General features: G+C 39.9%; 1 protein-coding gene across 3 annotated transcripts in view; it reads left to right on the top strand.

Annotated features, from left to right (window-relative positions):
• Positions 1 to 12410, top strand: part of map7d2b (MAP7 domain containing 2b) — a 47643-nt gene that overhangs the window by 12211 nt on the left and 23022 nt on the right. For 2 of the 3 annotated variants that reach the window (XM_050056988.1, XM_050056989.1), the window contains exons 5-6: positions 6517 to 6664; positions 10527 to 10616. In XM_050056988.1, coding sequence (XP_049912945.1) covers positions 6517 to 6664; positions 10527 to 10616 — 238 coding nt within the window. The remainder of the gene's footprint in view (positions 1 to 6516; positions 6665 to 10526; positions 10617 to 12410) is intronic. The other variant, XM_050056990.1, reaches the window with a different exon arrangement.

Here is a 12410-nt window from a genome sequence, read left to right as displayed (position 1 = left end):
GGAACTCCAAAACAAACTTTGGTACGTAAGGACGATTCATTATGAACATCAACAAACTGAAAACGATCAGATAAGTAAGATTTAAACCAGCTCAGTGCAGAACCTTTTAGGCCAATTAAGTGATCCAGTCTCTGCAGTAGAATTTGATGGTCAATAGTGTCAAATGCCGCACTAAGATCTAATAAAACAAGTACAGAGACAATCATGTTGTCATATTGCTTTTTATTAATGCAGTATGAGTTGGGTTAAGTGCTGTGATGCCATTAGCACAGGCTGCTGACGTAGGCTAATTTTGATTTGCCATAATAATAATCAATGCCGGTTCAGACAGTTTGCCTAAAATCAAAGTGGTTTAAGCTCTTACACCAAACCAAACTGGCTAAACTGAAAATCAACCCAATTCTTACTGATTATGGGTAAGTACCTCATACAATCCCCCTCAGAAAATTGATCTGTTCCTTTAACTTCCCTTGGAAAATTTCCAGAAAATTTCCTGACCCTTTGCAACCCTAAATGTGCCACTTCTGAAGTGATCTAGAGTGAGACACTGTCTCCTGCAGCAGCAGGAACTGTGATGTGGGATCCTACTGCACTTCACACAGGAAGTGTAGCGTTAGCAGCACATTAGCAGAGCAGCAGCTTTAGTCCTCTGGCTGTGTCCACACAGGATGCGTTCAGACACAGTATTATGTGTGGGCCACCCATGTTTTGGCAGCAGTGACTTCAGGGACAATCTTTGGATCATGTTTACTCACTTACAGGGCGAGTAAAATGGAAGTAAAACTCCATCAGAAATGATTTTGTGTTGCATGAGGCTGATGTGTTCATGGTTATAGCCTTTTTCTCAGGAGGCAGCGCAGAGGCCTGCTACATGAATTAAACTGAACACTCTACATGAGTCATGAGTGGGAATCACTTGGCTGAGAATCATTGACTCATATTATTATAGTCGATTTTAGAGTCCAACATCAGTTATCAGCTGCATTGTCACCTCAACCCTGAATATTAGTTATTAGTGGCTGTTAAAACACCAAGCAGCACATGAAGGGTTAACAAGCCCCTGGTCAGGAGTGACAGTCTGATCCACAGAGAGTTCACCGTTCACCCTCAGAGAGAGGAGGGGTCACTGTCTTTATTGATTTAAAGGCTTTGTTTGTGTGCGAACAGCCCCCTCCTCCCCTCCTCACACTCATATGCATAACTTAATGACATAATGATTGGTCAGCCTCATGGGGAGATGACATCACCGTCAGCGTATCATGTGCCGTTTACTGGAACAGACAGTCGATGCTTGCAGTGCTGTGACAAGCACATATTTCATCTCTGAAAAGGAAAATAAGTCTACACAATCCATGTGATTCAATGAGGAAAACACAAAAGACTTCATTGTAGGATTTAATTAAGTCTTTTATTGTACTAAAGGTTATGGCTCAGAGCTTTCCCATCAAATTGTTTTAGTTACAGTTTTTAATTTTCTAGTCTGTAAAAATAATGAAAACTCCTAATCATAATTTTCCAGTTATTTTTATTTTTTTTACATTTTCTTTATTTTTTCAAGATACATAAACAATACATAACTATATCAGAATACAAACATACAGAGAAGAGAGATAAAAATAAAATTAAAATACATTAAAAAATTAAATAATGAAAATAAAATATATATATAAAATAATAATTTAAAAAATCTATAAAAACAAACAAATAAATAAAATGCTTCTCCCTACAGCAAGTGATCACCAGTTTCCAACTTCATCCCACCATACTGTTAACATAAAATAGACTTAAATTATTTATTTTGTCATATTAGCCAAACGATATTCAGCATACAGCGATATGAACCAGAGAGAGGCAGCAGTTTGTCACATTGGAAAATATGGAACCAGCATGCTTGACATTTTTTGCTTGATAAATTCACTTTGAAATGTGAAATTATTATGGATCAACAGAGTGCTCCAGGGATTAGAGTTCTCAGTCTCAACCCGAGCCCAAAGGGTCCCAGAAAGCCTGATGAGTCGGACCAGGTTCTGGTGAAAAATATGCGCTGATTGGCAGGGTCGAGTAGGGCTGGGGAATAATTTAACCCTAGTCTCGTTTGTTTGCTTGTTTTTTGATAAGTAAATGTTAAAAAGGGCAGGCAGGGAGAGAAGGAGAGGGAGCAGCCGGGCTCAGTCCCAGGCTCTCTGTTTTTCCTCCCAGCTGGAGCAGGGAGCTTCTCTGGTGGGGAAATACAATGTGGAGAGTCAGTGATCCACTGAGTTGGTGTATTTTCCACCAGAGACACATTGCTTGCACTGCAACACAGCCTGTGTGTCCCAGGCATCAGAAGCCGACTCATGCGTTTTAGGGGGGTCGGACTTGGTCGGCCTCTGGCTCAGTATTTTATGTGATGATCTTGGATGGGCCAGGTTTGGACTTAAACTCACATGAGTCTGTTTGGTTTGGTTTGGGTTGTAATTTTTTCGGTCTATTGAGGGGGAGGATGTTTTTCTGTAGGCCAATGCGGAGATTAGTGTCGCACTGGTTACCTCATCATAAACCAGTGGGGTTTACCCATTGGATTTTGGAATATTGCAGAAAATAAGCTCTGTGGCAAGCTTACACATTTTGTTCAGCAAGATAATCTTTACAAATGAACACCACTCTTATGATTTTTGAAGCACATATGTGATCGCTAGAGGTAAAAAGCTAAAGTTTGACTATAAACAAACTACACCACAGTTGCATGACTTTGTTACAGCAAGGAGGCTCTAAAGCCGTGTTCAACGTGATGACGTTCTGTAGTCCCATTTAGCCTCTTTTTAGCAACCATCTTTTTTAAGACACATAAAAGCTTCAAAATTTATGAGTGGTGTACATACAGACGTATTTTTTTTGTTGTGGAACAAAATGTGGAAGTCTCTAAAGCTTGTGTTAACCAAAGAGCTTATTTCAGGCATCTTACCAAAAACCCAATCAAAAAAACCCACTGGTGTGCTAAAATGCTAACTCATTACCAGGTTTTAACACTCACTCCTGGAGTACTCTGTATATGCTGTCAAATAGTGCCAGCAGGGCCGTGGAACTGCAGCTGATTATTATTTTCACTATTGATTATCTGCGGATTCTTTTCTGGATTAATCAATTAATTGTTTTGTCAGTGAAATAAAAAAAAATGTAAGAAATGCCCATCAGTGTTTTTGGGGCCCATGTTAACATTTGTAAAATGTCTTGTGTAATGTCTTGTTTGTTCGATCAGCAGTCCAAAACCCAAAGACAAGCATTAAGGTGTTAATTAACTATCATATGAGAAAAGCAGCAGATAATCACATTCGAGAAGCTGGAAAAAGCACATTTCTGCTTGAAATATGATTAAAACAATGACTCAATTACTAAAATAATCGCAAATTTATCGTATCTTGATCAACTAATAAATAAATCAACAAATCAAGATTCATTTCAGCTCTAGTTTGTAGTTTTGTGATTATTATCATCCAAAATATTTCAGTTTTACTGCAGCTTATTTCTAGTTTAGAACATTTTCTATGTCATATTTTAAGACTTTTCTCTAGCTGTCAGAAAGATCCTTTGTTTTCTGGGTTTTATCTGTTTTATTGCGTAAGTTTTCCAACTGTCATTAAAAGTAGTGTGTCAGGCTTACAGTCTGTGAGGGCACTGCAGATGTAAATTAGTTCATTATGACTAAACTCTGTCACATTTGCCTCGTAATGAATGACACTTAATGCGCTGCACTGCCCCATATGAATAGAATAAATCGCAAATAATTACCAAACAGTTCTCATATGCAATTTTGTGCAGAGAAGTTGCAAATGACTCTGCTGCAGTCTGTTTCTCTCTGTCTTCTGTGATCTATATCTACAGTATATCTGAATCTATTCCATCCCCCCCTCGTCTTACATTTCTGCTGTCTCTTTTCCATTCCCTCTTCTTGACTCTGAGCCCCTCCCCTCCTGTCGTCTCTCCTCCCTCTTGCAGTTTGTGCGTGACTCTGCATGCACCTTCAGCAAACCCCCCCTTACAATGCTGAGGTGGGGCATTTCCAACATTTTTATATATAGAAGACAGTTTACCAGAACAGTGTATCAGCTTTATACTGTGCCCAAACTAAATATACATTTTATCACAAATCAATCAGTACAGGCAAGGAAATACAAAAATATTAAATATAAATCTAAACAATGAATATTTACTCTATATAATGTAACACTGTAATATTATAACATCCACTTTTATGTTTAATTTGCTGAGAGAAGACAAAACATTTTTGCTATGTCATTGCAACGAATCATTACAGATGTCTCTCAAACAGAAAAAACACAGGTGGAAACCTTAAAGGTAACTGATGTTGCTCCTAGCAAGGCCACCAGATATTTGCATAGTATTCAATCAATGCCCAGCACTGATGAAAAAAAAGCCCTTTTTACACAGAGATCTTGCTATACCACTGCTACGAAGTCCCTCCTTTATGGTGCCTTTGCATTTTTACGCAGAACCAAAAAAATAGCAGCAGCAATAAAAATTGCACAACATGGCAATAACAAGCATTTATCTTTCCTGTTATATGGCGGCTGATCTCGTCCTCTGCTCAGAGGGTAAGGAGCTCCCGGACATCATTGTTTCAACAGTTTGCGCATATTTTCAGCTGTTGTACTTTGTGTTTGAGTTAGCTGCTAAATGCTGCTAGCTGCGTTTTCAATCTCCCAGTAGTGGGTTGCACACATGACACGTCGCCAAAACACGACACCTGTCCCGTCCATGACCTCTTCTGCCGGCTGTCCCTCTTACACTGATGTCGTTTCAGCACTGTTACTACCTCAACTGCTGGCTTAAAGATGAGACAACACTGTCCCCCCATTCCACAATTATACCTTTTATTCAGAATGGCGAGTGACATAACGTGACATTCCCTCCTTGAAGAGGCAGTGTAAAGGGGACCAAAGAAGAAGGAGAAGACCGGTCCACTCTAAAAATGAGACGCAGTACTGAATAGCTGTCTTGGAAAGTCTTAAAAAGCACTGAATTTAATTTAAATGAAAAAAGGTCTTAAAAAATTAATAAAATTACTAATTTTACTGGTCAAAAATCCTAAATATGTTCTCTCGCCTGCGTAAATGAACTTAAATAAATATTTTCTCAAAAAGTTAATTCATCCATCCGTTTTGTTTGCTTATACGGGTCCAGGTTGCATTAATTTGATCAATTATATTGCTAGGGAATACAATTAGATATTTAGGTAATGTGATAAATGATTCTCAATCTTAGCGTCCCTCCTGGTTTTCCATTATACTTTATAACTTGACCAGTATGAACATGAAACTGGAGTTAAATTTCATCCTCTGAGGCATTAAATAGGTCTTAAATTGCCATGAAATCTCTGAGTATCTGATATTAATATATGTATATGAATAATAGATACACACTGTGTAGTCACCAGATCTGACAGTATGTTAAATTGTCTACATGAAGATGGTATAAAAAAGGGAAGGACTGTATAGATCTTAGGCAAGGAGCCGTTTATTAAATGATGAATTCCTGAATCTAAATGCAGATTATAGTCTTCATTCAAGCCACACCCTACCCCCAGAGGAAGGCATATATTTTGCTCTTTATAATTAATATGTTTGTTTTTTAATTATTTTTTTCACTGATCAAAAATACTAAATAAAAAAAGTACATCTTGGAATATAAGTAGATAAAATAAAAAGATGAAAAAATGAAGAGAGCATTTGATTATTTTGTTATTTCTTAACTACATGGAAAAAACAATGAGTTTGGACCAAAACATATGTCAAGTATATTGTATTGTTCTGCTGTGATTTATATGTATGTTTATGTAGTAAGTGTATATTTTACAGGTCATTATGCCACATAAAGAAATATAGAAATGAGGTAGAAGAAGGTAGAAAGAGTAAAGGAGAGTGGAGACAAGGAATGCAAAAGGAAAAAGAACACTGGAGATAAAACCAGTGCAGCCAGTATCAGTATCCAATCCACCCAGTCTGCGTGTGTGTTTTTGTGTGTGTGTGTGTGTGTGTGTGTAGAGGCATGGTCCCCTGTGTGTATGTGTGTGGGGGTGGTGGCGGGTTGCATTTTGTCCCCTCCCGTCTGACTAAACTGCTCTTTGAAATAGATTTCAGAGAGGGAGGGAGATGGAGGTGGAGAGAGGTAGAGAGAAAGAAAGAGAGAGAGAGGGAGGGTGGGGTGAACAATTGCGAGTTGGGAGAGGGAGGTAGGGAGGGAGTCAGTGTTACCTAGAGGGAGAGGCAGACAGAGAGGGAGAGGGAGCAGTGCTGCTGTATTATGTATCACTGAGTGTCAGAGGAGCCAGCAATCGAGCGCTGGTGACCGCCAGCAGAGGCAGAAACAGACGAGTGGGAACAGGACGCAGGGGCGAGGCTGCTGCATGCGGTAACCATGGCGCAGCCTTCTCCGTGCGCATCACCGAGCAGTCGTCGCCGTAGCGATGGCTCAGTGAGAGAATGTCTGTTCTTCCCTGTTTCTGAACGCAACGAGCAGGAGAGGCTGGAGGCCCTGGTCCGCCGGAGAGCAGGAGGTGCCGAGAGACGAGGAGGAGGTGTTGGAAATGGAGGGGGGGAGGCTCGGGACCACCTGGATAACAGGCCTAAACGCTGGACATGGGGAGGACCGCCTGATGGAGTGGAGGGTGAGTATGATGGGGGGGGGGGGGGGGGNAGGAAGTGGGCTGTTGAGGAACAGCAAGTGAGATGAGGATAAAGAGAGGAAGGTGAAGTGATGGAGGTAAAGAAAGGAGAAGGGCAGTGGATGTAAAAGGGTGTGGAGGCTGCAATGCAGGAGCTGCTCCGCGCTTTGTCTCTAAACCTCACCAGGGTTACAAGAGGCTGTGTGTGTGTGTTTACCATCTGTGTGTAGAGATTATCAGTATGAAATCAGATGTGCTGAAGCTGTGGTTTTAAACAGGCATGAGCTGCTGATTTTGGCCTGTAAACGTGCTACAGGTGTGTGTTTGTACGTGTGTGTTATTGCTCTGTTGTTTTATTTCCGAGCTGGGAGGCAGCTCCAATTCCCAGAAGAGTTACACATCTAACCTTGAACGCACCAAGGCCACTGACATAAACACAGACAAAGTGCGACATGAGGCCGTTTACTGTGCCAACATCCATCTCTTAGTTTATCTTTTTTCTTTCATATCACATCATCCTCGTCCTTTCCGAAATATCTCTACCAGCGGGAGGCCAGAGCACCACCAGCTAGGCTCTACATCCTGCAGTGCATTCATAACGCCATCAATTATTCACAGCCCAGCCGTTCTGGCACTGACCCGGGATCAGGGTCCACCCAGCAGCTTGTCTGGCTCCGGCCCGGCTGACTGGCAGAGAGGCTGCTCTGGGATCTGTTGGGCCCAGTAAAACGCTCACTGCAGCAGAAACAGCAGCATCTCATCTTACAGCTCCACTCGATTAAAGGACAGAGACTCAATAAAGTGTGTGTATGTGTGTATGTGCTGCACATTTTTCCCTGGTCCCAGGTTAGACCACTTCTGATTATAACTCAGTTTATTTTGATGTTCAATCCATCGTGGCAGCATTCATAGTCATACGTCACAAGTGACTCATTTATGTTCACATGCTTTATGTTCTGGAAAATTGAAAGAAATATGGAGGCAATTGATTGGCCAACAATAAGCTCCCGGCTATAAATCAACCAGCTATAACAGGATACTTCCGCATGTTAATAATGCAAACAGGAAACATGATATGATGCCATACATTGTTCAAACTGCAGAACTTTATTTAAAATTCTAGTGAAGAGCCAAAATCTGTCAGGATAAACTTTGGGGGAGATGTTTTTGAAATTATTATAAAAATACTGAGAATATTTAATGTATCCTCATAAAAAACATTTATATGATATCTAACAAATTAGCACCGGCACCCAAGAAAAGAAAAGAGAGAAACTTGGTTGGGCGTCGTCATCTTACATATTTAACGTAAAGTTATGTAGGTTAGGTTCCGAAAAAGAAACATGGTTGGGCTGCGTCACAAGACACTTAAAGTAACGTGACGATGTACCTTAAAATAACCCAAAGTTGTTTCACACAGGACATGAACACCAGTCTCCAGCAGGAAAGTCCTGTGTTTGTTTGACCCACCCACCACCCCAACCTGTTATTTATGTGGACTTTCAGTCTACTACTTTCTTCTCAGCAACACGTTCACATTCATCACTGACCGCAGCCTTCATGATAATGTGGGTTACATACAAATTAATGGCTTATGATAACATTGGCTATGTGCAAAGTTGGTGCATTACTTTTTTATTGGTATACATACAAACAGTGCATGAAAACAGCCTGGAATATTTGTATTTGATAGAATGGTACAGCCATTGAAAAGTGGAACATTTCACTCGGCTTCAACATGATATTGCTAAAACAGGCTGATCTTGAATATATACGATCAGTCGGACAGTGTGGAGTAAGATTAATCTTTCAAAGGGGAAATAAAGGTATAAAACAGGATGTTTTTAAGGGTTATATTATACATTTAAGTGGGGTCATATTTTTTAAACCTTTGAATTCATGAGTTGTGATTTATATGGATGTTTTTAAAATGTCAGAGCCCATAGAAGTCACTTTTTAAAACATTTTGTTACTGTAAATGTTTAAATAGTTTCCTCAAATGCAAAGACAACCAAGTCTGCGTTTGAAAAAGACTCACTTGGTCCAATGTCAGCCACACTAGCAGGATGTCAGTTGGTTGACCAATTTGGTCCAGACTGAAACATCTTAGTAGCTGCTGAATGAATTTCCATAACATTGTGTGACATTCATGGCTCCCTTAGGATGCATGAATTATAATGATTTTGGTATTCCTCTGACTTTTCCTTTAGTGCCATCATGAAGTTGACATTTATGGTTCAGAGAAAAATGTCTCTACAACTACTTGTTGCAGTTTAGTGCAGATATTCATGGTCTTTGCGGAGCCCTGACCTTTCATCTAGCCCCATCTTGTTATTGTCTGTCACCTGGCAAAAGTCTTCTCACAACTTAAGGCCATGCTTCATGTATACAGATAATTTATTATATAATTTATATAATTTATTATTATAATTTATTATAATTGTTTTTTTTTTTACAAAATATCTCCCACACTATAACACAAAAAATTACCCTGAACACTCACCGGGCCAGTTGGTGGTAATAAAGGCTGAGGCAACGAAAAGTTAAATACCAGAGAAGAATGTAGGACCAGGCTTGATCCAAAACTGTCGTTTCTGCCGAAATTTAAACCTTGGACAGTGAGGTGGACCACATAACGTTGGGCGCAGCAAACGCCTCCGTTCATCCCTGAAGTGGGGTAGCAGTTAGGGGTGGGAACCACCGGAGGCCCATGATTCAATGTTATCACGATACGTAAGTAATTTCAATATTATTGCGTTTGAAAATATTTTGTAAAATGCTGAGTATTGTGATAACATATATTGTGATTATTTACCCTTCTTTAACTGCAAATTTTGTGCCCAAAGGAAAACTTTGTAAACATCTGTTATTATTTAATAAGGTTTGGTTTTTTTTTTGTTCATCTTTCTTCATTCATTTTTATCACCGCAAAATGCCTCTGATGGACAGAGGAATCGATTGATTTTATTAATCTAGTAGAAACTTTAATTTGTGTTTACAATAATAATTTACTTAAAAATTTTGATACTTGGCGTCCGTTTATAAATACAAAATTGCCACGCAAAGAATTGCAATTTCACGACTGGGTCCATTGGCATCACGTGAAGGACCTTGAAGTTGCAGTTACATGGTTTTGCCACTTTGTCAAACTGGCTTCAAAGTTCGGCACACTTCTGTGGGCGTGGTTTAGATGAAGAGGAGTCATTAGACCAGACATTGCCACAAAATGTAAACAAACCCGTAGTGTGTTACACCAAACAACAATGGGCATGTGCAAGCTGAGGAAATGATGTCGTTGTTTTGCAAACGCTCTATTTGACATGTTCACATGGATAAACAGTACCCAGAGTTTTGAAAAATCTGCAATTTATGAGGCATTTTTAAAAACCTCTGATTTAGTGACCTAAAACTGTTTGTGTGTAGATGAGAGACCAAAACATGGAATGAAATATCCATTTAAAAAATATCTGTGTATGTGTTGACAGGTTCTATATGACCTCAGTACCAAGCATGTTGTGCAGACCTCTGATTATTGAAACATGACCGCACAAGTTCCTTTTGAAGGCAACTTTGTTTTACCCGTTGTTTTGCTCTGCTCCACTGTGAGGGTTAGGAACACTCAGGTGGCATCTACAGTCCTATCTCGTCTGACTTGATGATGATTCGGCATAACAAGGTTTTGATGTGTGACTTCCTCCTGGGAATCTTGGACAGAGCTTATTGTGTTTCAGATGTTACTGTTTATGTTAGTGTGTGTGTTGTTACCTGTTTGTGTGTCGTGTGTTAGTGATGCAGGAGTATGAGTGGGTGTGTGAGTGAGTGTGTAACGCTTTGCTTTCTCCGCTGTGCTTCACCTGCTGCCCAGGTAACCCTAAGACCCCGCCCTGCAATGCCATTGGCTCTGCTCAGCCCAATGAGCTTCCTGCTGCTTCCAGCACCAGCCAATCCCGTAACGGTACAGACAACATGACTCTGTGTGCCACGCTTTTACCGCTCCCCTGCCTCACTCCCACCACGAATCCTGTTGTGTCACCTACAGCTGCTCCTCTGTCTGCATGTGTGTGGACGTCTTTGTATCGTCACAGCAGCTTTTTATTGTCCTGAAGTGTGTTAATGTCGTGTGTGTCTGGTGATCAATTCATTGCAGTGTTTTTTTTACTCAAAATATATTTACTCTGTGAGTAAATAACAAAACATGCTCACATACACACTTCACAGCATCTTTGCATAGAAATGCAGCTAAAGGGTTTCTGGGTAAGTTCAGACAGGCCCCTGTTCAAAATCTGGAGTATAAATCGTTTCTGTCTGCAGTCCTTTGAGTCACACAAATGCAGAGATATCCAGCAGCATTTGGGTTGGGCCGACCCCCAACATGGAGCTGGGAAGAAAACATCAGATGGTGAAAACACACAGATGATTTAATTTATTTAATGTATTAGGCTTCTTTTAACAGTGTTTTCTTTGTTACTTTACAGTCTAGTCTGCTAAGTGTGACTTGCAGACACATGAAATCTGGAGATGTATTGTTCTTTGATAAGATCAAATAATGACGCTGCAAAACAAGAAAAACCCATGATAAGATAAGGGCTCAGCTCTCCCAAAATACGCTTTTATCACTAAACACTAACTATATGTGTGAAGTTTTACAATAATAAAAAACTCTTCAACTCAACCTCAATCTTCAACCTCATCAATACAAAAGAGAAATTAAGGTGGTTAAATCCAAAAGTCAGGGCAGACAAAAATGAAAAATAAGTAAAGTCCTGCCTTTTTTTTCCTTCAAACTAACAAACAGAGCAAAAAAACATTTGTGCCATACAGGAGTGAAGTCTCCCCCCTTCTGGTGTCCCTAGAACTTTATTTTGGATAAATATGTACATTAGTCAATGGCGAGAGACAAATAATTTTTAGATCCTGTGTCAGTTCTGCCCTGAATTACACATATAATGTTTATCAATCTAAAAGATAATTTTGCAAATCCTGGTAGTCACAGTTTGTTGTAGGTTTGTCGATGTGTAAAACCACTCAGTGCACTACATCTCTTGTCTTGCACGATATACGTCACCTACACCGGCTAGCTAGTTAGCTAAAAACGTGTGAGTACATCCCTGTGCGAAACACACAGGCATCGTAACTTCAGAGAGAAATAAAGTTATGATGTCATTTACACGACTTGTGTCGTCTTTCTAATTACCTAATTACACAGTCTTGTACTTTAACACAGTGGTTCCCAACTGGTGGGTCACAGTCCAAAAGTGGGTCTCCGGCCCATTGTCACTGAAAGTGACTCGCAATCGTATCAAATTTGTAAAAAAACACACTTCATTTTTATGTACGGTAAATATCCAGCACAGAGCTTTTTTTGAAGAGCTGTTTTCTGCTGTAGAGTGAGCGACTAATGGACACTTACTTGAGAGAGACAGCAAACTGGCTTAATGTCATGGCCAAACGCAAGTATGACGCTGAATGTATTAAACTGTGGGACCTTGAACTAATGACTCAGGAGAAATCTCGACCCTGTGGTTGGGAACCACTTAGGGTGACCATATTTTGATTTCCAAACAAGAGGACATTCGGCCGGCCACGACATAGCCTACTTAAATGATACTCGCAGCTTACTCAAAGATGCCTTATCATTTTAATATATTTAAAATTTATATGTATGGATAGAAAATTCAGTTATATTACAAAATAATATCTCTCAAAGACAGAAATTCAGATAGGCCCCAATAGGGACACATACACACAC

The sequence above is a fragment of the Epinephelus moara genome, chromosome 11 (assembly GCF_006386435.1).
Source record: "Epinephelus moara isolate mb chromosome 11, YSFRI_EMoa_1.0, whole genome shotgun sequence".
Lineage (NCBI taxonomy): Eukaryota > Metazoa > Chordata > Actinopteri > Perciformes > Serranidae > Epinephelus > Epinephelus moara.
Note: the sequence above shows the minus strand (reverse complement) of the source record. Positions and strands in the feature narration are given on the sequence as shown.